The sequence below is a fragment of the Spermophilus citellus genome, assembly GCF_964194105.1.
Source record: "Spermophilus citellus genome assembly, contig: SCAFFOLD_298, whole genome shotgun sequence".
NCBI lineage: Eukaryota > Metazoa > Chordata > Mammalia > Rodentia > Sciuridae > Spermophilus > Spermophilus citellus.
Window position 1 is genome coordinate 216,472 of NW_027673066.1, and position 25,091 is coordinate 241,562.

The following is a 25,091-nucleotide window of genomic DNA, read 5'->3' on the forward strand; positions in this document are numbered from 1 at the left end:
AAGATCAAAAGTTTGAGAACAGCCTCAGCAATTTAGCAAGACCAAGTCTAAAACAAATAGGTTGCGGGTGTAACTGAATGGAAAAGTACCCAGGGGCTTAATAAACACAAATAACAAGAAGAAGAAGAAGAAAGAAGAAGAAGAAAGAAGAAGAAGAAGAAGAAGGAGGAGGAGGAGGAGGAGGAGGAGGAGGAGGAGGAGGAGGAGGAGGAGGAAGAAGGAAGAAGGAAGAAGAAGGAGGAGGAGGAGGAGGAGGAGGAGGAGGAGAAAGAAGAAGACAGTTTTTAACAAATTTTTCAAATATTTTACTTTGTTTCCCCAATGAAGACAGAGGAAGAGGAAGAGGAGGAGGAGGAGGAGAAGAGGAGTAAGAGGAGGAAGAAGAGGAGGAAGAGGAGGAAGAAGAAGTGGAGGAAGAGGAGGAAGAAGAAGAGGAGGAGGAGGAGGAGGAAGAGGAGGAGGAGGAAGAGGAGGAGGAGGAGGAAGAGGAAGAGGAGGAAGAAGAAGAAGATAAAGTTTTTAACAAAATTTTCAAATAGTTTACTTTGTTTCCCCAACCCACCCACCAAGAAGAAGAAGAAGACGACAAAGTTTTTAACAAAATTTTCAAATAGTTTACTTTGTTTCCCCAACCCACCCACCCCACCCGGATTGAAACCAAGGGTTATTTACCACCAAGCTACATATGTACCCCAACCTTATTTTTTATTTTGAGACAGGGTCTGTAAGTTGATAAGGGCCTTGCTAAATTGCTGAGGCTGGCCTGGAACTTGCTATCCTATCACAAATTGCTAGGATTACAGACATGTTCCACCACGCTGAGCCTAAATTTTCCAATATTTTAAAGAATTAAAATGAATAAAAATGACAACAGCACTGCTCAAATTATTAATCCCATTTTATTAAAAACAAAAGAACAATTCATATTACTGTCTCTAAAATATCATTAGGCTATCATGAAAATTTTTACAAAATAAAATTTATAAAGTTTTGCTTGAAAGATCTCCCTTTATATAAAGATAGTTCTTTTTAAAAAGGTAATTGTTTTTTAGAAATCTGAAATCCAGGGGGGAAAATATGTAAAATGTGGTTTATCTTCTTGTCTAACAACTAAAGAAGCTGTTATAGTTTCAACAAAGAAACTAGGACTAGAAATATCTCTTTAGCGCATTGCATTATGTCCTGGTGTCCCACATGACACTCATAAAAACTGAAAACATTATTGCTGTTCAATTAAAATTTTATAAGTGTCCTTTATAAAGGACTCAGGGATAGAACGGATTAAGCCTGTTTACAAACACACGATAGTTTATATAGTCAAAAGGATGGTCATTAAAATTAATTTGCAAAGATTCAGCACATCCCTTTTTTCCTATATAAGTTGAAGCTTGCCTTTAATATCATAAAGTTGAAGAATTACTACTTTTTTTTGGGGGGGGGGGGTACCAAGGATTGAACCCAGGGGTGCTTACGCACTGAGCCACATTCCCAGCCCTTTTTATATTTCGATGGGACCTTGCTAAATTGCGGAGGCTGGTTTTGAACTTTGATCCTTCTGCCTCAGCCTTGAGCCACTGAGATTACAGGAACACACCACCGTGCCCAGCTGCATGGAAGTTTTAAAAGGATCTTAAAACCCTAGCATTGGGAAGACGGCACACTTCTTCTAGTACAGGTGACCAAATATTTTAGCATGTTAAAAGGCCACCCTACCTCCTGACTAAAGTTCAAAGTCTCTTATGCAAAGCTTGCTTGGTCAAATGGTTTCAAAATCAGTTTTCTCTCATTCCAGGCTTCCTCCCCCACCCAAGACCCTGAGCATGGTAAGCAAGGGGGTTACCTTTGAATTACACCCCTAGCTGAGGCTCTCCTTTTGAACTGTTTTAGGCACGGATTTCGATTTAGGCTCCAGGAACCTACCTGATGCTTGGCAAAACTGTTGGGGGAGGGAGCCACCAACTGAACTCCGTGATTGCTGGTATTCCATAGTTCGTCTCCCAATCAATCCTATTTAGAATTAAGAATCGTGGCAGAACCCCAATACTGCCTGCCCAAGTGACGGGAAGAGTCAACAGACAAAACTTTTCACTTCAGCGCAACAAAGAATAGCAAAACAGTAGCTGCTAAATCAGGGAAACTTAGGACTTTCCTCGTTTCCAGACAAAACTCTAGACCACGCAGTAAAGTGAGCCCCACCAACTTTCCAAACGGTGACGAGAAAACACGCGAGCACCCAGAGAAATCCCCAACTCTCAATCAATAATCTCCCACTTTCTAACCGCTTTGGGTTCCGCCTACCGGAAGTGAAACTGGAGGAAACGCCACGTCGAACGCGTGGGTTGACGTAAGCGCGCTGACGTCATGCGTCGTTCTTCCGGCGATGGGTGGTCCTGGGATAGGGGTGGAGGCGGAGCGGAGGCGGGGCTTGGGGCTGGTCGAGCCTTTGGTGGGTAGGTGGGTTCAGACTGAGGGGACTACGGGTCGGCGTTGGGCTCAGCGGACTCGAAACAAAGGACTATCCGGTAGGGTTTCGACTAGGCACCTTCTGGTTAGTGTCTGAGCGGCGGGTCGAGGCTTCTGGGTCATCCAGTGCCCTCGCGGCGCGGTCTCAGCCGGTTTCTCCTCGCTTCCATACAGCCAGCGCCGCGTTGGGGGACCCCGCGCAGCGGCACCTGCTGCTGAGGGACCCCGCGGCCCGCGCAGGTGCTCATGATGGGGCTGATCTTCGCTAAACTGTGGAGCCTCTTCTGTAACCAAGGTGAGAGCGATAGAGCTGCGCAGCGGCTGGAATCCAAGCCAGCGGGGTCCGACCCGTGAAAGGGGACAGTGGAGGCAGTGCTTTTGGTGGACCGAAACATTCTTAGACGCAGAGAAGTGACTTAGTCCAGGGGGTGGGCAGAAACTCGGTATTTTAGACCTGGAGAATGTGCAGGAGAGACCTGGCGTGTGGGGAGAAAGAGGGACTCAGAAGAGAAGGCATCTGGTCTCCCAGAATTCAGACAGTATTTTTGGATTTTAGTGGAGCAAAGCGGAAAACACTTAAGGATGCCTAGAGGCATATTTGAGGGCCTATTCAATTTCAATTAGGCATCCTTGAGTCTGTATTTTGCCCCAGGATAAGTGTTCGCCCAGGAACCTAAAACTTCTTTATCTTTCCTTTTTTTTTTTTCTTCTTCGAAACTCGGTGTTTTGTTTTCCATCCTACTGTCTAAGCCTTTGCACCTACTTGTTCTCCGATTTCGCTAGGGAATGAGTTCTTTTATACCGGTTTCCGGAAATCATGCTAACCTCTCCACCTTATTTAGGCTTTAAAAAAAAAAACCCTCAGTGTTTTCGGTTTTGTGTAACATGTTACGTGTCCGTAATTAGTCGAGAACAGGTTATGAGACAAGTAGAAGTTTCAAGTCCAAAGGGGCAAGAAGTTGTAAAACCTGTTCTGAGTCAGAATGAGATGTGGTTTCTTGTGAAGAGAACAAATACCCAGACCAAAAAAAGGGGGGGGGGGCAACAGTAAAGTTTTAAGGATTATTTTAGCAGAATGATTTCTTAGTAATTGAAAACACTTTTAAATTCATCAAGTTTCATTTTGCCAGGCATAATTTTTAAAGCATTTTGGTTTTTTTATGCTAGTAGCAATTTGTTAGTTAATGTACAAATCCTTTTTCTGGATTTAAGAAGTCGTGAACTAGAATGTGTGATGCTTCACTTGTTCTTTAAACTGGTAAGAACACTAGTCTTTCCAGATTATAAATATAGATAAAATAACATATATGCAACATGTGTACCCATATATATGTAAGTATCACTCTTCAAGTGATTTCAAAGTGATCAGAATTTTAACTACCTGTGGATATTATTTACAAATTTAATACTTATTATTTTGACAGCTAAAATGTTCTGAATCTTGTTCTAAGAAATGACTATGTTAAGGAGTGTTTAAATACATAATTGAAAGCATAAAGATTAATAATCACTTCTGTTTATCATTCCCCTTAGCTTAACAAATAGAAATTACTGAAGTAGTTGATTCCTTGTGCACCCTATTCCATTTTCTTTTCTCCCTTTTCTCTTGTATTACTGTCATTTATCATGTTTGAGGCTTTCTGGCTGAAACTGGAAAGTAGTAAAAAATATAAAGTATAGAAAATAAAAGACATTCATGGGCTATATTTTATAGTCACAGAACTGCTTATGCCTCTTAAATCACCATTTCTACCTAGAATTTTTATTTAACTTACTTGTTGAAAATTTAGAATTAATGGTTATTTAATTTTATTCTCATTCTGCAAAATTTACTCATATTCCATAAACCAGTCTTGGGAATTAGGCATAGGAGATAGAAAAATTAAAAACAAACCAAAAAAAAAATACAAACCTCACATGCTCTTAGAGCACTCAAAGATTAGTAGACAGACATAGAACAAGCAATATGGTAAATTGCTTCCCAGATATTCCTAAAAATGTAGGTGGCATCAAGAATGAAGTGATCAGTTTTTCTTAGGTGGTTCCTGGAATACTTTGCAGAATAAGGTATACTTGGACTTAAAGATGAGTAGTAGGTTAGGAAGCGTGCTAGATACGCTGGGTAAAATGGGCATACTCTTCTCTGGAGAAGAGCTAATTAATACAAAAGGGGAAAAATGAAATACTTTGGTACATTTAAGGAAGCTGAATAGTTTTATTTGGTCGTATAATATATTGATTTGCTTGTTGCTTAATTAGAAGAGATGAGAGTGAAGAGTTAACAGCAGGAACCAAATCACGTAGGGCCTCAATATGTAGAGCAAGCAGTGAGAGCCATTGAAGAGTTTGGTCTTTGGATAATTGTTTAAAACAGAATGATATGATGAGACTTATATCTTAGTCCAGCGTGGGGTTGTTTTTTTGTTTTTACTATATCAGCAAAACTACCAATCGAAGTATCTTCCATTTTCATCACAATACACACCTAATCCAGAAGTATTCAGTTTGGGTTGTATATTAGAATAATGCCCACGATCACATGTTAGACCAGTTAAATCAGAATGAGGGAGGGTGTCCTGGGCATCGGTGCCAAGATAATTCTAATACAAAGCAGTGCTAAGAACTACTGATTTATGTACTCCTTTCCCTTAACTCTGTTTCCATATTTCCTCTTTGGTTTCGCAGCATTTTAGAGCCCCAAGCATCTTCTTATAAACAAAATATCTTTTTGGGAATAAGTATACTAAAACATGTATGTATTGTCTAAGTAAAGCAATTTAAACATAATTAATCCTTGCAAATTTGTATTATTTTAATTTTAAGCTAGAAGGTTAATACTTTGACAGAATTATCATTGAAATAATTTCAAAATCCGATTGCCTTTGCAAACATTATTTTATATATTTATGTGTTTGTATATGTGTATTTTCATAAAAAATAATTGTGGGGGCTATCTTTAAACTTACGTCTAAAGTTTGACATATCATTTAACTTTTATAGGCCTGGTCCTTTTTTTCTGTTACAATTGCACACACTGTTCATCAGTTTTTTCCTAGTGTAATCTAGAAAGACAAATGAAATAAGTTTTTTGTTGTTCATTTTCATAATCAAATAACAATAACATTAATTTCATTAATCATTTCTTTCTCATTGGTGATTTTCATGTTATCATTTTGAGCATTAGTATCTAGCTTTCTTTTTCTTTTTTTTTTCTGGATACTGGGGATTGAACCCAGACACACTTTACCACTGATACTACATCTTCAATTCTTTTTTTCCCCTTCTCACTAAGTTGCTGAAAGCCTCGCATAGTTGTTGAGGCTGGCCTCAAGCTTGTGATCCCCCTTCTCAGCCTCCTGGGTTGCTGGGATTACAGTATGTGCCACCATATCCAGCTTGATATCCATCTTTTTATGAGTGTTACTGTACATTTCTAACCTCTTAAATCTTGTTTCTTACATTTTCCCCCTTTGCTTATTCTGCTCGTAATTCTGGACTTTTTGCTGGTTTCATATATACCAAACTTATCTGTCTGCTTCCTGTCTTCTAGAATCTTCTAGAACATTATTTATCCATACCTTAGCAAGGTTCAGTCCATTAATTTGTTCAGATTTCTGATCACCCCATTCCTTAGAAGACTTTCTTTGTCATTTTATTAAAAACAGCACTCTTCCTGTCTTAACACTCTCTGTGTCTTTACTGTTTTTCTGAATAATATTTTCCTATACCCACAATCATATTATGTTTATTTACTTACTTGTTCTATTTCTTTCAATGGAAACAAACTTGTGGAATTAACTTGGTCTTATTCACTCTTATATTTACAGTGACTGGAAAATAGGTGGTGCTGATTTTTGTCAATTTTTTTGCTTTATTTTATGCAAACATGAAGTTTTATATCAAAGTAGCATATAAATTGTTTTTTTAAGAAATCGAATAATTCTAGTCTTAAACTGATAAGTATGTCAGTCATGTCTCTATAAACTTTTCTTCTGATGTAACATACTTCCATATTTCTGAATACTATGCCTGTATGGAAATTTTAAACATTATCATTTGCTAACTTATGGTAGAAGAGAATACTATTATGCCTGTTCGATTCCTTCATCATCATAATATAGGTTTTTGGTATAATTTAATCTCTTTTTATGAAGACTAAAGTCTTGTTACCCCTGGGCCATAGCGTGCTTATAATTGTTTCTGTTTTTCCTTTAACATTTTTACCCCAGTGTAAATAATTACAAAATTGTTTTAGTTTTCTTTGCATGTTTGGCTAAGAGGTTCCTGCTCCAAATCCAACATTTACCTCTCTGCTGGTTTGAACTTGTCTTTGCCATTATTGTACAGTTTTTTGTTTGTTTCCTTAAACCAAGTTACTACATCTCAAGCTGTTTTAGTTTTTTCTTTTTGGAGACAGGGTCTCACTAAATTGCCACAGCTCTCCTCAAATTAGTAATCCTCCTGCCTCAGCCCCTAGAGTAGCTCAGATTATAGGCATGACATTTTCAGTTTAAAGATAAAGATGTAGCTCTTTTGCTGGATGCGGTGGTGGTGTGTGTCTATAATCCCAACTTCTAGGGAAGTGAGGCAGGAGAATTCAAAGTTCCAGGCTAGCCTCAGCAATTTGGTGAGGCCCTAAACATTTTAGTGAAACCCTATCTTAAAATAAAAGATAAAGAGGACGGGGAATGTGGCTCAGTGTTAAAATACCTCTGGGTTCAATACCCATTACCCCCCCCACCCCACCCCCCCAAAAAAACAGCTCTGTTGGAAAATTTTTTGTTTGTTTGTTTGTTTTTTAACAGAGGAGAGAGAAAGAGAATATCCTTTTTTTTTTTTTTTGGTAGATGGACAACACAATGCCTTTATTTTTTATTTTTTTATTTTTTTTATGTGGTGCTGAGGATCAAACCCGGGTCTTGCCCATGCTAGGCGAGTGCTCTTCCACTGAGCCACAATCCCAACCCCATCATCTGTTGGAAATTTTTAAAAATTTTCTCTCAGGGTTTTTTCCCTAGAAATATTATTGATTATATTATTGCTAGATTGGTTTTCAAAGATTCCTTTCCATATTGCCTTTTTTCCTACCTATATTTTCTGGGTTATTTCCTTTGTCTTCCAATCTCCCATGGAATATTTTGGTTCAGCTACTACATTTTGTATATATAAAAGAAATTTTTCTAACTTGCTAAATATTTTCTTACTGTTTTTGTGCCACTGTTCAATGAATATTGTCTTTTCCCTCTTTAGTTTCTTTGAGGTTTTTTTTCTGTTCTCTAATATTATGTTTATATTTTTAATTAAGCTTTCACAATGGAAACTTGACCTATAGCTCTCTCCTTTGCATGAATACAACTACTGTTTTATAGATTTGCATTTTGATGGGCTATGCTATGACTACCCCTAAAACTTTTGTAGGTATTTTTATTTCTCTTAAGAAACTGCTTCATCTTTTGTTTTATATTATCTTTATACTTTTATCAGCAATGTTTGAGAGTTGTACTTGTTCCACATCCTTACCAACATTTGCCATTGTCAGTCTTTTTAATTTTAGTTGTTCTGTTGGATGTGTAATGTATCTCATTATAGCCTTAAGCTACATTTTTCTGGTGGGCATGCTAATTTCCTTGTTCTTACCATTTTATATATATATATATATAATGTGTGTGTGTGTGTGTGTGTATATATATATCTTTGAAGACAGTTCAAATCCATTATTTATTTAAAAACAATATATATCTGTTTGTTGTAATTTTAGAAATTATTACTATATTCTGAAATGGGTTCTTTGTCAGATTTATGTTTCGTGAATAATGAGAAGTTGGACATTTGATCATATTTTAACAATATTAATTTTAATGTGATAAAATAAATTTTGACACATTTTACAATTTATTTTTTAATACCACTACTGTTTAGTACACATGATGCTAGTCTATTGGGCATCAATTGGTATTCTATACTAAAACTATAAATTCTTTTTCCACTGAGTAAAATTTAAAAATCCAAAGAAATCCAAAAGAACTAACACCATAGCCAAGAATACAAAAACGTTCATCAAAATTAAAACTTTGCTATTGAAGCTTTCCTTCATTTAGTACAAATAAACATACATTATGTTGGGGTCTGGAGATGCATAGATAAATAACATTGGAAGAATCTCTCCCAGCTTCTTGTTGGAGAAAGAAGCACAATTTGGTTTCCAGGAAGGTATTTCTTTTTCTTTTTTTTCTGGGATTGAAACCAGTAGTACTTAACCAGTGAGCTACATCCCCAGCTCTTTTTTTACATTTTATTTGGAGACAGATCTCATTGAGTTGCTTTAGGACCTTGCTAAAGTTGCTGAGGCTGGCTTTGAACTTGAGATTCTCCCGGAAGTTATTTCCAGTGAAATGATGTCCTTGATAATGATCTCATGGTATGCAGACACATTTTTTTAAAGAAAACATTCTAATTTACTGTAACTCTGATAGTTATGGTAATGTCTTAACCTAAAATTATTTTTACTCACATTTCTATCCCCAACACAAATATTCCTGCCCTGAGCATGGGCACCTTTTATTCTGTGACAGCAAATTGATTTTTCCTTGAATGGGTAAAAACTTTACTAACCAGTATATGACCATCAGCATACTCAATTAGCAATTATTTAGTAGCTTCCTAAAACACAATTTCAACTCTTATGCAACAGAGTGCATTTTTAATTGGTTTTTAATCAATGACTTTTGAACTGCTTTTATTCTTACTGTACAGATGATGATAAATATATTTTTCAGAACAAAGATCTAAAACCTTATTATTCTGTGCTTTTTAAAAACACATAGGCATTCCTTTATAGTTGATGTTCTCTTATAGATAGACTCAGATTGTTGATGGTAATTTTAAGATCAGAAGATAGAATTCAGTTTATTTGAAGGATAATTGTGTATACCTTCATCATAAGAGTTGAAATTGTGTGTTTTAATTGCCAGAATTCCTTGTCAGTGTGGGCTAGAAGCAGTTTTATACAACTTGAATGAAATCTATATGCTATCCACCTTCAGAGTTTGTCTCTCCTTAATTCACTTTGGAGACCAACCTTTGGGAGACCAACTTTCAAAATGATGCATGATTTTTACTGTTAGGCCTTTTAGTACTCTAGTTGTCATGATCATCAAAATGTGAAGCAGAATTGTTTGAAAATGGCTCCAGGGTGGGGCACGGTGGTGCAGGCCTGTGATCCCAGCAGCTCTGGAGGCTGAGACTGGAGGATCACAAATTCAAAGCCAGTGTCAGCAATAGCAAGGCACCAAGCAACTCAGTGAAACCCTGTTTCTAAATAAAATACAAAATAAGGCTGGGGATGTGGCTCCGTGGTTGAGTGTCCCTGAGTTCAATCCCAGGTTCCTCCTGTCCCAACCCTGCAAAAAAAAATGGAAAGAAAATGGCTCCAGGTATTCACTTCATTTTGGTAGTGTCTGTCCATTCTCTTCCCCTGATACTCCTGAGTAGCATGGCATCATCTAAAGTCATGATTGTCAGAATACTGCTTTGGTAGCTTGCAAAAGAGAAGACTTGAAACTTTCAGAGAAATACATAAATACTTGTAAGTTTTGCTTACCCTTTGATTAGTGACTTTCTTCTAACTGGTCTCCAGATGCTGAGGAAGTAAAGTTTTCAGCTGCTATCAAAATTTAAAATGCCTGTGCTAAGAGTGCTCTTATTCTTATATTATAAACAAGAACAAACAGCACAACACGTCAAGAGTGCCTCCATTAGAAATTAGGGGATATGAACCAAAAGAATGGAAAAAGAATTATAGTGACTTACAATAAGTAAACTAGTTTCATTTGGTTTAGTTTTGTTTTACAAAGCAGCTTCTCCTTTTTTTTTTTTTGACTGATACAGTATTAAGGCTTTAGAATAGGAATATGACCTGAATTCAGGTAAATGTATTATCAGAATTTTGACACTCATCAGAGGTTATCAAGAGAAACAGGATACAAAATGCTAAATTGTTGACTTCAAAATAATTTGTATTCTGGTTCTTGTGACAGCTTCCATACATATCCTGCTTTCTAAGCATTCTGCCCTGGATTAATGAAATCTTTAATATATTCTGTGTGGTATCCAGAGGTTTTCTCTTTTTCATCCAAAGAAGATCTTAGATTATCTACCACTTACCAGAATAATTAGACAGGCTTTAATAACTGCTTATAAAGAAGTGACTAGTTAGTGCATGGCACCAGAAGGAAAAAGCACTGAAATGACTTTTGTTGTACAAAAAACAATATCTGCACAGGAAAATTGTTGAATTCAGATTGAAAAAAGCACTAGACTGAGTGACTGCTTATATTTCTCTAAATTAGTACAAGCAGTGAAAAACTAGTTAAGAATATGTGTGTCTTGGTAACAGAAATTATTGCAGTTTTCAGCTAAAAGAGGGTTTTTTAAAATTTTTTATTCTAATTTATATATGACAGCAAAATGCATTACAATTCATATTACACATATAGAATTTTTCATATCTCTGGTTGTGTACAAAGTATATTCACACCATTCAGGTCTTCATATATGTACTTAGGGTAATGATTTTTAAGTGAATAGAAGAAAAGTATCCTGGTACATGTAGGTGGAAAATCACAACTAAACACAACTTGACAAAAAGCTAACTTGATTAGCAGAGACTTTAAGTAGCTGTGTAAAGCAGAGTCATATGTTTTGTCTACATTAATGTTTATACCCAAAGTGACGGGTGCTTCTAAATTTATTTTAGTAGTTCAGAAGTAGAAATCCAGTAAATAATTTTCATTAACAGGCTAAGTAATAATCATTGTTGAAAATGTGTAATTGTATGAATACATGTAGTTGTAGTATGCAACAGTATTAAATGTTTATGGTTTGCTTTCTTTCTGTAGAACACAAAGTAATTATAGTGGGATTGGATAATGCGGGGAAAACCACCATTCTTTATCAATTGTAAGTATGGATATTTAATAGTTTTTTAGTATTTTAGTTATTGAAACATTTTGTAATTAACAAAAATGAGATGCCATTTTTATTCACTTTTTCAATATAATAGGAAGACTTATATATGTTTTTTCAGCATTTTACCAAAAAAGCAAGTAAATAAGCTGTCATGTTTTGATAAATATATATTTCTACAAGAACTTTGTTTTCTGTCCTTAAAAGAAAGAACCAATATTAAGTGGATAAAGTGGATTTCACTTAGTTCTTCTCATACCAGCTTGATATTTCTGGGAACTTACTACTCTCCTGACTAATAGCTTTGGAATTAGTTAGCATAACCAGACTTGTCTGAAGTACTGATGATCAAAGTATTGATTTATTAGCTCACAAAAGGGAGAAACTTGAAACTTTAAGAGTAATATATTAATGCTTTAAGAAATTTAATTAAGAGTTTAATTCACTCATCCAAGTAACTCTTATTATTCTGTCAGTGCTAATGCAGTGATCCTTTCAGTGCCAATGAGATGTTAACTTACAAAAATGGATCAGGATCTGAAGCATTTTTACAAATAATAATAAAGTACTTTACAGGATTGCATAGCTCTCACCTCTTCCCTCCACATCTTGTGTTAAAAGTATATGAATCTAGGGCTGGAAGTATAGCTCAGCACAGCTCCTGTCTAGTATGCAGGAGGCCCTGGGTTCAAAACCCAGCCTCACAAAAATAAATAAATAAATAAAAAGACAAATGTGCATCAGTCTGTGGCTCACCAGAAATATTCACTTAAGCAATACATGTTATTTTTCAGTTACTTTGCTAAAAACTTACTACCTGTGGTTTGTTTCAGAGTTCAGTAACTGCTTCTTTTAACACATTTTCATTCATTATCCATTGTGTATTTTAATATTTTAAAAGTCTTTAAACAACAAATATAGATATTTAAGAAATTTCTTATCTTTATTATAATTTCATGTAGCCTCAAATATATATATAAAACTCAGGAGAAAATTGGAAGCCTCTTCCAACACAGTACTTTGTCATATTGTCAGCAAACACATGTTGAATTAAATAATTAATGTAACTTAATGATTATGGCAGTATAAATATACAGTTCATTTTATGTAAGATTTTTATTTGCCCATGGTCTTTTTAAGTCTGTAATTTGGGTTGTACTACACTGATTGGGGGAGGGGGGTTATCAGGGATTGAACTCAGGGGAACTCAACCACTAAGCCACATCCCCAGCCCATTTTTGTATTTTATTTAGAGACAGGGTCTCACTGTGTTGCTTAGCACCTCTGTTTTGCTGAGGCTGGCTTTGAACTTGCAATCCTCGTGCCTCAGCCTCCCAAACTGCTGGAATTAGATGTGTGTGCCACTGTACCCAACTGCACTAATTTTTTGACTGACCTAGGTCTTACATTTCTCACATAGCCTTTGATGTGCATGTTTGTGCGTATGTGTGTGTTACTGGGAATCAAACCCAGGAGTTTTCTGCCATGGAACTACATCGCCAGCTCCTTTAATTTTTTTATTTTGATACAAAGTTTTGCTAGGTTTCCCAGGCTGGCCTGGAATTTTTAATTCTCCTACCTCAGCCTCTGAGTAACTGGAATTACAGGTGTGTACCACCATGCGTATGGATAGCCTACTCTCCAATGGTTGCCATTGCAGATACTGGTGGTCAGTCACCTAAAACTTGGTTGAGGATGAGGCATTGGTTCTGACCTAAATAATAAAAAAATGGTGGTATATGAATTTTTTCCCACAGAAATGCAGACTCACACTACAGTGTTCCCTTCTATCCAAATCAAGTTTACATCTCATTCTATTAAAAAAACAAAAGTCTTCAGCAACTCCAGAGGCTGAGGTGGGAGGATCACAAATTTGAGGGCAGCCTCAACAACTTAGCGAGGTCCTGAGAAACTTAATAAGCCTTCATCTTAAAATAAAAAAAGAAAAAGGGCTATGGATATAGCTCTGCAATTAAGTGCCTCTGGGCTTAATCCCCAATACCAAAAAACAACAACAAAAAAGTCTTCAGTACTTGTTCTTTTTTAGATCTTTTTTTTTATATTTACTTTTTAGTTGTAGTTGGACACAGTACCTTTGTTTTACTTATATATTTTTATGTGGTTCTGAGGATTGAACCCAGGGTCTCGTACGTGTGAGGCGAGCGCTCAACTGCTGAGCCAGAATCCCAGCCCCCATTTGTCTAGATCTTTATTGGCACAAATGTTCTCCAAGTATTTATTTTGTATGCTTATGGTTTTTATTTTGAGAAAGGTTGATTCATTCTTAAAATATAGGGATAAAACTTACTTTTCTTCTCAAAATGTACAAGAGAGTTTTTATAGTGTTTGTCTTTTTCAACAGCTTAATGAATGAAGTGGTCCATACTTCTCCAACTATAGGAAGCAATGTTGAAGAAATAGTTGTAAAGAATACTCATTTTCTTATGTGGGATATCGGTGGTCAAGAGTCCCTACGGTCATCTTGGAACACATATTACTCAAACACAGAGGTATGCCAAGAATACTTCTGAATTTTAACAAGAAAAAGAAACAGAAAATAGAATGTAAATTAGGATTATTGACAGTTATCTTTTAATAAGATTGGTTTTTTTATACAGAATTCAGATTTTTTAAATAGAAAAGGCAAGGAAAAGAGTATTGGGAGTGATTATTTATTGAGTTCTTACTGTTGAGTAGGCGCTCACAGTTTATTCTTTTAGCAATATTGTAATATCTCTAAGTATTGGAGAAATTTAACATTAGGAGAAATTATACAACTTTTCCCAAAATCTTGCAAAAATAAAAAGACATGATTAAAGAAGGAGTAAAATATTTTTAAGTATGATTTAACATAAGATTTTCAAATAGCATCAAATGAATATTTAAAATTTTGGTGAGACTGTATTGTAATGTTTAAAAACAAAAAAAAAGATGAGTTTGCAGCATCCCTCAGAGTTCTTTATCACTTATGTAATTATCTTATTACTTCAGAGATAGCCTGTGGAACAAATCTGGACTATCTACAGTTTCTGCTTTATTTTTTCTTAGAGGCCAAGTTTTTATTGCTGTTGCTTTAAAGTCATACAGTGATGATGAGAGGTTTATCTTGAGAATGCTAGTGTAAATAGAATCCATGTAATTTTTCTTTGCAAAGAGGTACTCCTCAGGAATTATTTTCTAAAATGAAGCCTTTTAAAAACTGGATTTGGGAGAAAGTGAAATGGAAAGAATTTTTGGTGTGCAAAGTTGCCTTTTTAAGAAAAAGATGTATATTGTAATACCATAACTGTATGTGTGCGTATATTCTAATGCAGTGTGTAAGTAGTAAACCAGGATGAGTTATTTCAAATATTCAGCACTTGTGGTAGTACTTATTTTATTTAGGTTGGGGGTGAGGAGAGGCAGAAGAGTAGATAAGCAAATATTTTTGTTATAGGTTAGATTAATATACATTTGTCAACAGCATAAATACTTTTTCCAAAGCTCAGTTAAATTCAGCTGTGAAAGAGCAGTTCACCTTTGAGAAATAGGTCAAAGTTAATTCTAGATGTTTCAAGTGTACTTAAAACACTTCAGAAGGGTAGTTTTTGAAATTGATGAAACTCTAGGCGACTTGCCCTTAGTTCATAAAAAGATTTTATTACTGATACCATATGCATGAAATGTTCTTTCAATAAACTATTTCTGTAAGAATATCAAAATTACTATGAAAAATAAAGGCCTTTGTTGCAACACCAGCATGACACCTAGCATTTGCACTCTTAGATTCCAGACAGGGATCTGATCTGTGTGGTATTTCACTAATCTTTTTGTTCACTCTTGTCATCTTGCTTTTTTTTTAATATTTTTAGTTGTAATTGGACACAATATCTTTATTTATTTATTTTTATGTGGTGCTGAAGATCAAACCCAGGGCCTTGCATGTGCTAGGCAAGCGCTATACTGCCGAGCCACAATCCCAGCCCCTTGCTTTTTAAAAATTCTTTGCATTGAAGTGACTGACATCCAAAAGGTACATTATAATCTAAGGAGTTAATTCCTGACATCTTCCTCTCATTAACTCACATGTAATTCTTGGTATTCTGTCCATTCTTCCTTTGCTGTATTTCTTTCTCTTTGCTTTTGTCTTAAACCCTTCTCAGTTTACATTTAGATTGCTCTAGTTGTCTCTCTCTAGTTTTAAGGTCATTTCTATAACTTAACTCCATGTTTTCTATCTTATCTTAGATTACCACCCTACTTTACATAATCTTTAGCACCATATAATCTCATTTTTAAAATTTATCTTCTGTATAAGGTGTTTGAGCTAGATGCCTTTTCTTACTATCTTTTTTTTTACCTAGCAAAGTTACTTTCATTCTTTGTTTTTATTTTAGTTTGAAGTTCCTTGTATTTTTGTTTGCAAGACCAATTTTTTTTTCGTGTACACCTTCACCAATGGATTACTCCAGTTGTCCTGGCTCTCTTGCCTTTCTCTCATCTCACCTGCATGATCCTTTAGCATATTAACACCAATACATATAATTTAACATAGTTTAGCACTTTCTTTGTATGTGGTACTGAATAGAATGCAGGGCCTCATATATACTACACAAATGATGCATGACCTACATCCACAGCCCCTTTAAAACTTTTTTTTTTTTTGAGATGGGATCTTGCTAAGTTTGAACTTGAGATCCTCTTGCCTCAGCCTCTGGAGTAGCTGTGATTACAGAAATGCAAACCTTCCCAATACATTAGTATTATTCTTAATGTGTTTTAACTTTTTCTTGCCAATAAGTGGGAGACTGTCTCATAAATATATAGCTGATTATTAGTAAATGAATAATAGAGTAATGTTTTAGTGAAAGTATTCTTTAAATTACTGTTTCTTTTTATAAATCAATTTTATTCACATTTAAAAGCAAATATTATTACATAGTATATATTCAAAAAGCACTTTAACAAATAAACTTGGTTACAGTTTTTGTTTATTAAAATTATCAATTATCATCTTATTATTAACATTTTGTACTCTGTAAGCTCTTGGTGACTAAAAATAGCACTATCTATTTTGTAGGAATGACGATGCTCTGTGAAGAAGCTACTGATATCACTTGAGTAAATTAGAAAATTTTTCACCATCACATTCAGCTTACTTACTTTCTTTTTTTTTAATTGTCTTCTAGTTCATCATTCTCATTGTTGATAGTATTGACAGGGAACGACTAGCTATTACGAAAGAAGAATTATACAGAATGTTGGCTCATGAGGTAAGTTTTGAAAACATATCTTCAAAAAATAATGGTGTCAGGTCTCTGTATATTGGTTTTGCTTTTTTATAATGATTAGTATACAGTGGTATTGGTTATTTCATCATTAGTAAAACTTTACATATTGAAAAATTTATTTGTTCTTTTTAGATATATATGACTAATAGAGTGTCTTTTGGCATATTAAACATTCATGGATTATAACTTACTCTGATTAGAATCCTATTCTTGTGATAGTACATGATGCAGAGTTACCTTGGTCATATATTCAAATACAAGGCTAGGAAAGTGATGTCTGATTAATTTGTACTGTCCTTCTCATTCCCCCTACCTTTCCTTCATTTCCTTCCTTTCTCTAATCCAGTGGACTTCTATTCTTCCTCTCCCACTCTCTCTTGTGGGTTGGCATCCATATGTCAGAGAGAATTTCAGCCTTTGATTTTGGGGGACTAGGTTATTTCATTTAGGCATATATACTCCAGTTCCATCCATTTACTGGCAAATGTTATCATTTTGTTCTTTATGGCTGAGTGATATTCCGTTGTGTATATATACCACATTTTCTTTATCCATTCATCTCTTGAAGGACACATAGGTTGTTTCCATAGCTTGGCTAGTATGAATTGAGCTGCTGTAAGCATTGTAGTGACTGTCACTGTAGTGTGCTGATTTTAAATCCTTTGGGTTATAGACAGAGAAGTGGGATAACTGAATTGAATGGTAGTTCCATTCCAAGTTTTCTAAGGACTCTACATACTGCTTTCCAGAGTGGTTACACCAATTTGCAGTCCCACCTGCAATGTTTGAGTGTATCTGTTTCTCCACATCCTTGCCAACATTGTTTGTTACTTGTATTCTTGATACTTGCCATTTTGACTGGAGTGAGATGGAATCCCAGTGTAGTTTTAATTTGCATTTCTCTAATTGCTAGAGATGTTGAACATTTTTTCATATTTTTTTGACCATTTGTATTTCTTACTCTGTGAAGTGCTTGTTCAGTTCCTTTGCCCCTTTATTTATTGGTTTATTTGGCTTTTTGATGTTAAGTTTTTTGAGTTTTTATCTGGAGATTAATGCTCTATCTGAGGTGCAGGTGGTAAAAATGTTCTCCCATTTTGTAGGCTCTCTGTTCGTGTTCTTGATTGTTTCCTTTTTAGTTTAATACCATCCCATTTATTAATTCTTCATTTTACTTCTTGCGTTTTGGGGGTCTTATTGAGGAAGTCAGTTCCTAAGCCGACATGATAGAGAGCTGGGACTACATTTTATCCTAGTAGATTCAGAGTCTGTGGTCTCATTCCTAGGTCCTTGATCCACTTTGAGTTGAATTTTACGCAGGGCAAGAGACAGGAGTTTAATTTCATTTTGCTACATATGGATTTCCAGTTTTCCCAGCACCATTTGTTGAAGAGGCTCTTTTCTCTAATGTATGTTTATGGCATCTTTGTCAAGTATGAGGAAACTGTACGTATGATTCCTTTGATCTTCATGTCTGTTTTTGTGCCAATACCATGCCATCTTTGTTATGATAACTCTATAGTATAATTCGAGGTCTAGTATTGTGATACCTCCTGCATCACTTTTCTTACTGAGGATTGTTTTGGCTATTCTGGGCTTCTTATTTTTCCAAATGAATTTCATGACTGCTTTTTCTGTTTCTAGGAACAACATAATTGGAATTTTAATAGGAATTGCATTAAATCTGTATAGCGCTTTTGGTAGTATTGCCTTTTTGACAATATTAATTCTGCGTATCCAAGAACATGGGAGATCTTTCCATTTTTCTGAGGTCTTCTTCAATTTCTTTCTTTAGTGTTTTGTAGTTTTCATTGTAGAGATCTTTTCCAGCTGATTCATCATTAGTGTATTGGAATGCAATTGATTTATAGGTGTTGATTGCATACCCTGCTACTTTGCTGAAATAATTTATGAGTTTTAGAAGCTTTCTGCTGGAGGTTTTTGAGTCTTCTGTATATAGAATCATGTCATTGACAAATAGGGATAGTTTGAGCTCTTCTTTTCCTATTCATATTCCTTTAATTTATTCTATCTAATTGCCCTGCTGGGGTTTCGATGACTATATCGAATAGGAGTGGAGAAAGAGGGGATTCCTGTCTTGTTCCAGAGTTTAGAGGGAATACTTTCAAGTTTTCTCCATCTGGCATGATATTGGCCGTGGGTGTAGCACAGGTACTTTTATAATGTTGATATATGTTCCTAGTTTTTCTACTGTTTTGAACATGAATGAATACTGAATTTCATCAAATGCTTTTTCTGCATCTATTGAGATAATCATGTGATCTTGTCTTTCAGTCTGTTGATGTAATATATTATTTTTATTTGGTTCTGTATGTGGAACCAACCGTGCATCCTTGAAATGAATCCTACCCGATCATGGTTCAGTATCTTTTAAATATGTTTTGTATGCTATTTGCCATTATTTTAAGATTTTTTTTATCTATGTGCATCAAGGATATTTATAGGGTCTGAAGTTTTCTTTCCTTGATGTGTCTTTGTCTGGTTTTGGTATCAGGGTGATAGTAGCTTCATAGAGTGAGTTTGGAAGGGTTCTCTCCTTTTCTGTTTCATGGAATAATTTGAGGAGTATTTGTTTAAGTTCTTTGAAGGTCTTGTAGAACTTGGCTGAGAAGCTATCTAGACTTGGACTTTTCTTTGCTGGTAGGCTTTTGATGGCTTGAAATTGATGTGTTGAATTTTCTGTATCCTCTTGATTCAATTTAGGAAGATCATGTGTCTAGAAATTTGTTGATGTCTTCATGATTTTCTATTTTATTTGAGTATATATTCAAAAAAATCAATGAAATAAAATGTTGGTTCTTTGAAAAAATAAATAATATTGATAAATCTTAGCCAAGCTAATGAAGAAAAAGAGAGAAAATTCAAACTACTAAAATTCCTGATGTGGAAAAGGAAATAACACCACAGACATTGCTTGAAATACAATTGATAATTAGAAGCTACTTTGAAAATCAGTACTCCAATATATTAGAAAATCATGAGTACATATTGAAAATCTTGACATCAAAATTTGATTACTTTTGCAAACATAAAAAAGCCTGACATTAATTTATAGGCTACTACTCTTTCTGCAGTGTTTTTTTCCACTTTGAAATTTCTTATGCATGCCTTAGAATAAAGTGTGATAAGTGAGATATGAAAAAAGAAAACCTTTAGTCTTTCCCCAAGTATTATTATAATTATTAAATTATTTAATGAATAATGAGATCATTGTAACGTTCTCCTTTAATTAGTTACACATGACAGTAGAGTGCGTTTTGACACATCATACATAAATCGAGGATAACTTCTCATTCTTCTGGTTGTAGGTGATGTAGAATCACATCGGTCATGTAGTTATATATGCACATAGGGTAATAATATCTGATTCATTTTACTGTCCTTCCTACCCCCATACTCCCTTGCCTCCCGTAACTCCCCTCTAACAAATGTTCTTATGAAACCTTTTGATGTGATTTTTCTCTCAGAGGTTGTCCAGTATCCTAAAAGTAGTGATTGTTATTTCTTTGCTTATTTTTATACTTTTACTGTGTTTTACTGTACCTCTTCTTTAAACCTCTTATACTTATTATGTGTATTTTTTTATTTCAGTTATTTTCACAACATTGAAATTTAGCCATATGTCTATATTTCAGATTCTGGTATATTCCCCCCCCCCCCACCACCAGGGATTGAACCCAGGGGCACTTAACCACTTAGCCACATCTCTAGCCCTTTTTCATATTTAAATAGAGACAGGGTCTCACTGAGTTGCATAGTGCCTCCCTAAGTTACTGAAGCTCCTTTGAACTCAATCCTCCTGCCCCAGCCTCCTGAGAAGCTGGAATTATGGTTGTGTACCACCAAGACTATCTGTATATTTTATTTTTAATTTAACTCTGTTTGCCCAAATATAAAGATAAAACTTTTAACTATCTGATTTATGTTAATCTGTCTTTGTTAGACTGAGCCATTAAATTGTGATGGAAATTATTTTTATTTCAACAAAATTTTAAAATTAATTATTAGTGCCTGATCATTTTAAAGTAGGGACATTCCATTATAACTGTCTGCTGAGTATATTTTACACTTTTACTTCATTATTTTAGTTTGACTAATAATATCTCACATAATAGAGATTTTTTATTGATTGCAGGATTTAAGGAAAGCTGCAGTCCTTATCTTTGCAAATAAACAGGATATGAAAGGGTGTATGAGGGCAGCTGAAATCTCTACATACCTCACCCTTAGTTCAATTAAGGATCATCCATGGCACATTCAGTCTTGCTGTGCTTTAACAGGAGAAGGGTAAGTGTTAATCAACCTGAGGGGAGATATGGGTCCTTTCAACTTTTTTAGGCAAACCTGTTTCCTTCTTGGATCTTTGTTTCTTTTACTGTTATTAAGGTGGTTTTTATACTGTATCTCAGACTTAGAGGGTTGAATTATTTTAGTAAACAAAATTATAATTTTTTTATAATTTTTAATGTAAATGTAATATTTAGCTAGAAAAAAGCAATAATTTTTATTTTATCTATATCTAGCTAAGTTACACAGGCTGACCCAGCAAACTTGAATCCTCTTGCCTCAACCTATTGAGTCACCAGGATTACAGGTGTGGTTCACCATGTCTAGCAATAATAAATTTTTATTGTTCATTTGTTAACTTTTATAATTTTTTTGAGTGAGAGAAAACTATTATATCACCTGAACTATAAAGGAACAGAATGTTTAAAGAAATTATATATTTTATGCAAGGACTTAAACTCAAGCTTCCAGTTTTTCACAAGTATACATCTCCTTTATTATCAGAAGCCTTTTTGGGAGACAAGAAATTTTTCTAGACAAGAAACATTTGAGATAAATGCCATTGTGGTGTATTCTTTTCTAAGAATTTGAAAGTGGATATTAAGCCAAGGTGTGTTATACATAGATTATATAGTTTATATCTAGGAACTTGTTTTTCTTCATATCAACCTAACTTCTTAGTTTTCTCCTTAGAAATGCTTGCAGTATAATAGATGTGTTATAGAAATGCTTTGACCCATGATTTTAAGGTTGTCTGTAGGTATTTAATTCTTGAGAGTTTAAGAGGCTAAGGTGAAGTTCTTGCCCTTTTTTTTCCAAGTGGTTTCAGTTAAAGGGGAGGGGCATTTGTAGTCTTCATGTCAAAACTGCCAAAGCTATATCTTCAAGATGAAAGTAAAGCAGTTTCCCACAATGACTCATAATGATTTAAAATCATTTTAAGTGAATCTTTTATTAATTTTAAAAATACTTCTTTCTTTGTGTAGGTTATGCCAAGGTCTAGAGTGGATGACCTCCCGGATTGGCGTAAGATAACTTTTTAGCTTGAAAGAGACTGCTCTATTTATTCTATGACATGAACATTTTTCCTAGTACCTTTGGCTGCTGAGGCAGCAGCATGTTTAATTTATAACAACACAAACCTCTATGAGCAACACTTGAATCAAGTGCAGCTGAACTGGAACATAAAAGATTTTTTCTTAACTTTTTTTTAAATGCACTAATCTTCAGTTGGATGAACATAATGCATAACTGTTTTCAGCAACAGAACTCTTCTGACTGCTTATTCTGTATTCTAATTATTCAGTGACTGCCTTGTAAAAAATGTTTGTCATATGTTTAATGTTTTCAAAAGTATTGTTATAACCTTTATGACCAATTTCTTTCCATTCATGATCACCACTCCCTCCTTCCAGTTTTGACAGAATTTTAGTGGAAATTATCAGGTACTACTTCCAAATTTTTCCAGCACTAAATATTTGTTCTTTTTATGAATCATTTATCTTTTTGACAGACTTTATTCTAAAGAAATAAATCTGCCTAGAAGATACATATAAGAAAGATTATCCATCATGAATATTTGCCTTTAATTCCCTCACATATTGCATTTCATGGAAGAATTGTAAGTTGCTATTAGCATGGAAATTAAGTGGACTATTAATTTATGTAAAGAAATTGAGTTCACTTTTGTGCTTACAACATTTGGTAAAAACTAATCCAGGTAAAATATTTATTTGAAAGCCTGGCATGGATGGTAAATACTGTTGGATTAATCTGGTAATAATCAGAAATTATTAAAGCACACCAGCACTAAAATTAAAATATGACATCTGAATCTATTTTACTATCAATTTGCAAAACTCTGTTATCCACAAAATTTCAGCTATTGTTTGAAGAAAACAACACATCTGCTTTGGACAGTAACTAAAGCAGAAGTATGAATAGTCCTTGTATTTTCCTTAAAATTTAGTGTCTGTAATAGCATTTTTGCCACCAGCAGAATATTAAAAAACCATGGGGCTTTCTTTAAATATTTTTGAGAATGTTGTATGGAGTAGCCTTGAAACAGTTGCCATCTTTGAGTTATGTATACTTCATGTTCTAAAATCTTATAGGAAGCTGCTAAATTTAATTCTAGCTTTTATAATATTACTATAATACTCAAAGTTAGTATTCTTAACACCACATAAATTCAGAAATCAAAGTGCAGGAAACGTCATAATCAAAAGTTTATTTATTGGATAGCATTAAAAAGGTTTTGAGGCAGTTGTCTAGTATGAGTATGTAAGCATTGCATATTTTCAATTAAGAGGGAGGACAGGAATTTGAATTCTTTTATTTCAAATGTGTGATTTTGCTCTAAAGAAGGTATAGAACATATATTTAGAGAATATTATTCCATTCTTGCAGTATTTTTTTCTTTTGGATCAAAAATAAGATTCAGTGTTCATAAGAGTATCAAAATATCTGTTCAAAAGTGGTATTTTAATTTTAATATTTTATTTGTAAATGAATTTAAATTTTGCTGTTTTCAGGTATATTTTGTTTACTATATTGAGATTAATTAATTGAGATAAACTTGATAACGCTTTTCTGAGTTGTTTAGTGGTAGCATGCCCTCGAATAGAAAAATGGCCAAGAGAAAGCTTTCTGGACTTTGGAAAATAACTAACTTTATTTTGAACCTTTTAATTAATTATTCTATACCAAGTAGTGGCTTAGTTTAGTTTAGTTTTAATATAACCCATAATCAAGAACAAGTGAGAAAAGCAGATATAAATCAATACAGATGCTTTGTGGGGTGTGTGTATGTTGTGTGTGTGTGTGTGTTGTGAGTGATGGTGGTGGAGGGAGATGGGAATTAAGAAAATACCATTTGCCTAAAGCACACTTTGCCTGAATTTCTACATGGTTTTGTTGTTTACCATAAGTACTAAGGAAAATTCTCGAACCTATCCTGAGAGAAAAAGTATATTTAGTACTCCAGTATTCTTATGAAATAATTATCTGCCTTCATGTATCCAATAAGATTGGCTGGTTCAGTTCTCTTCTATCAAATTACATGTTTATTTTTTATATTACCACATCAGCATTATATTGAAAGTGTTTTTTAATAGTTGATTGTATTTTGTCAAACAGCTATACTAGTAGAGTCTAAGATTCACTATTTAATTTTCTAAGTAATTTTTTTAAACCGTTTTGTTATTTTTGGATTAGAAGTGATCTGTGTTAGCTGTTTGTTGAGGAGGAAGTCATCATTCAAGTAGACTTTGTGCCAACGATTGGGAAAAGTTCAATTAGGAAGTTCATAGAAAACTTTTTAAAAGGTTTTTGTTAGATCTTTCCTGTTACATAGTATAAAAACTGATCATCCGGGCTGGGGATGTGGCTCAAGCGGTAGCGCGCTCGCCTGGCATGCGTGCGGCCCGGGTTCGATCCTCAGCACCACATACCAACAAAGATGTTGTGTCCGCCGAGAACTAAAAAATAAATATTAAAAAATTCTCTCTCTCTCTCCTCTCTCTCTCTCCTCTCTCTCTCTCCTCTCTCTTTAAAAAAAAAAAAAAATAAAATAAAATAAAAACTGATCATCCTTTACTCCAAGAGAATGTCTTTACTTAAGCAAGTATCTAATACTGAAGCATTGATTTTATTCATTATAAACAGCCAACATATATTATTTGAAAAATGTAAATTTGTGATTAGTGCCTTTATTCATATTTGAGATAAGTTCTTAATTTTGTATTATACCTGTTCTTTAGAAGTCAGCAGCTAATTAGTTCAACAAGGGAATAATTTGAGCTTTTACCCTCTCTGTTCACTCCACATATTGCCTAGCAAAGTTTCTAATAAGTGGGAAATAAGAAACCCAACACACATTACCTTCAGGAGATTATTATACATTTTATTTTTAATTGGAGGATAAAGAATTTAAAGTTTTGTGGGGTTTTTTGTTGTTTATTTGTTTTGTTTTTTAGTTGAAGATAGATACAATACCTTTATTTTTTATTTATTTATGTGATGCTGAGGATAGAACCCAGTGCTTCACAGGTGCTAGGCAAGCACTCTACCCTAACCCCAAAGAAT

At 34.4% G+C, this 25,091-nt stretch overlaps 2 protein-coding genes across 3 annotated transcripts in view; one reads left to right on the forward strand and one right to left on the reverse strand.

Moving 5' to 3' along the window:
* The window catches only part of LOC308640169 (tRNA (cytosine(72)-C(5))-methyltransferase NSUN6-like), a gene marked incomplete at both ends in the record, with an annotated part of 44,628 nt that extends 41,917 nt beyond the window's left edge, over window positions 1-2,711 (reverse strand). The window contains 2 exons of the mRNA XM_081312177.1: window positions 2,299-2,441; window positions 2,636-2,711. Of these exons, the coding sequence (XP_081168303.1) occupies window positions 2,299-2,441; window positions 2,636-2,711 (219 nt within the window). The remainder of the gene's footprint in view (window positions 1-2,298; window positions 2,442-2,635) is intronic.
* On the forward strand, window positions 2,421-22,932 carry LOC308640170 (ADP-ribosylation factor-like protein 5B). Of its 2 annotated transcripts, XM_081312179.1 has the most exons (7): window positions 2,421-2,548; window positions 2,638-2,758; window positions 11,361-11,421; window positions 13,790-13,937; window positions 16,596-16,679; window positions 20,854-21,005; window positions 21,992-22,932. In XM_081312179.1, the coding sequence occupies exons 2-7, from the start codon at window positions 2,710-2,712 to the stop codon at window positions 22,038-22,040; spliced, it is 543 nt and encodes a 180-aa protein (XP_081168305.1). In that variant the 5' UTR covers window positions 2,421-2,548; window positions 2,638-2,709; the 3' UTR covers window positions 22,041-22,932. The 2 variants fall into 2 exon arrangements, with proteins under 2 accessions (XP_081168305.1, XP_081168304.1); XM_081312178.1 differs by having other exon boundaries at window positions 2,426-2,758.
* The last annotated feature ends 2,159 nt before the right edge of the window (window positions 22,933-25,091 follow it).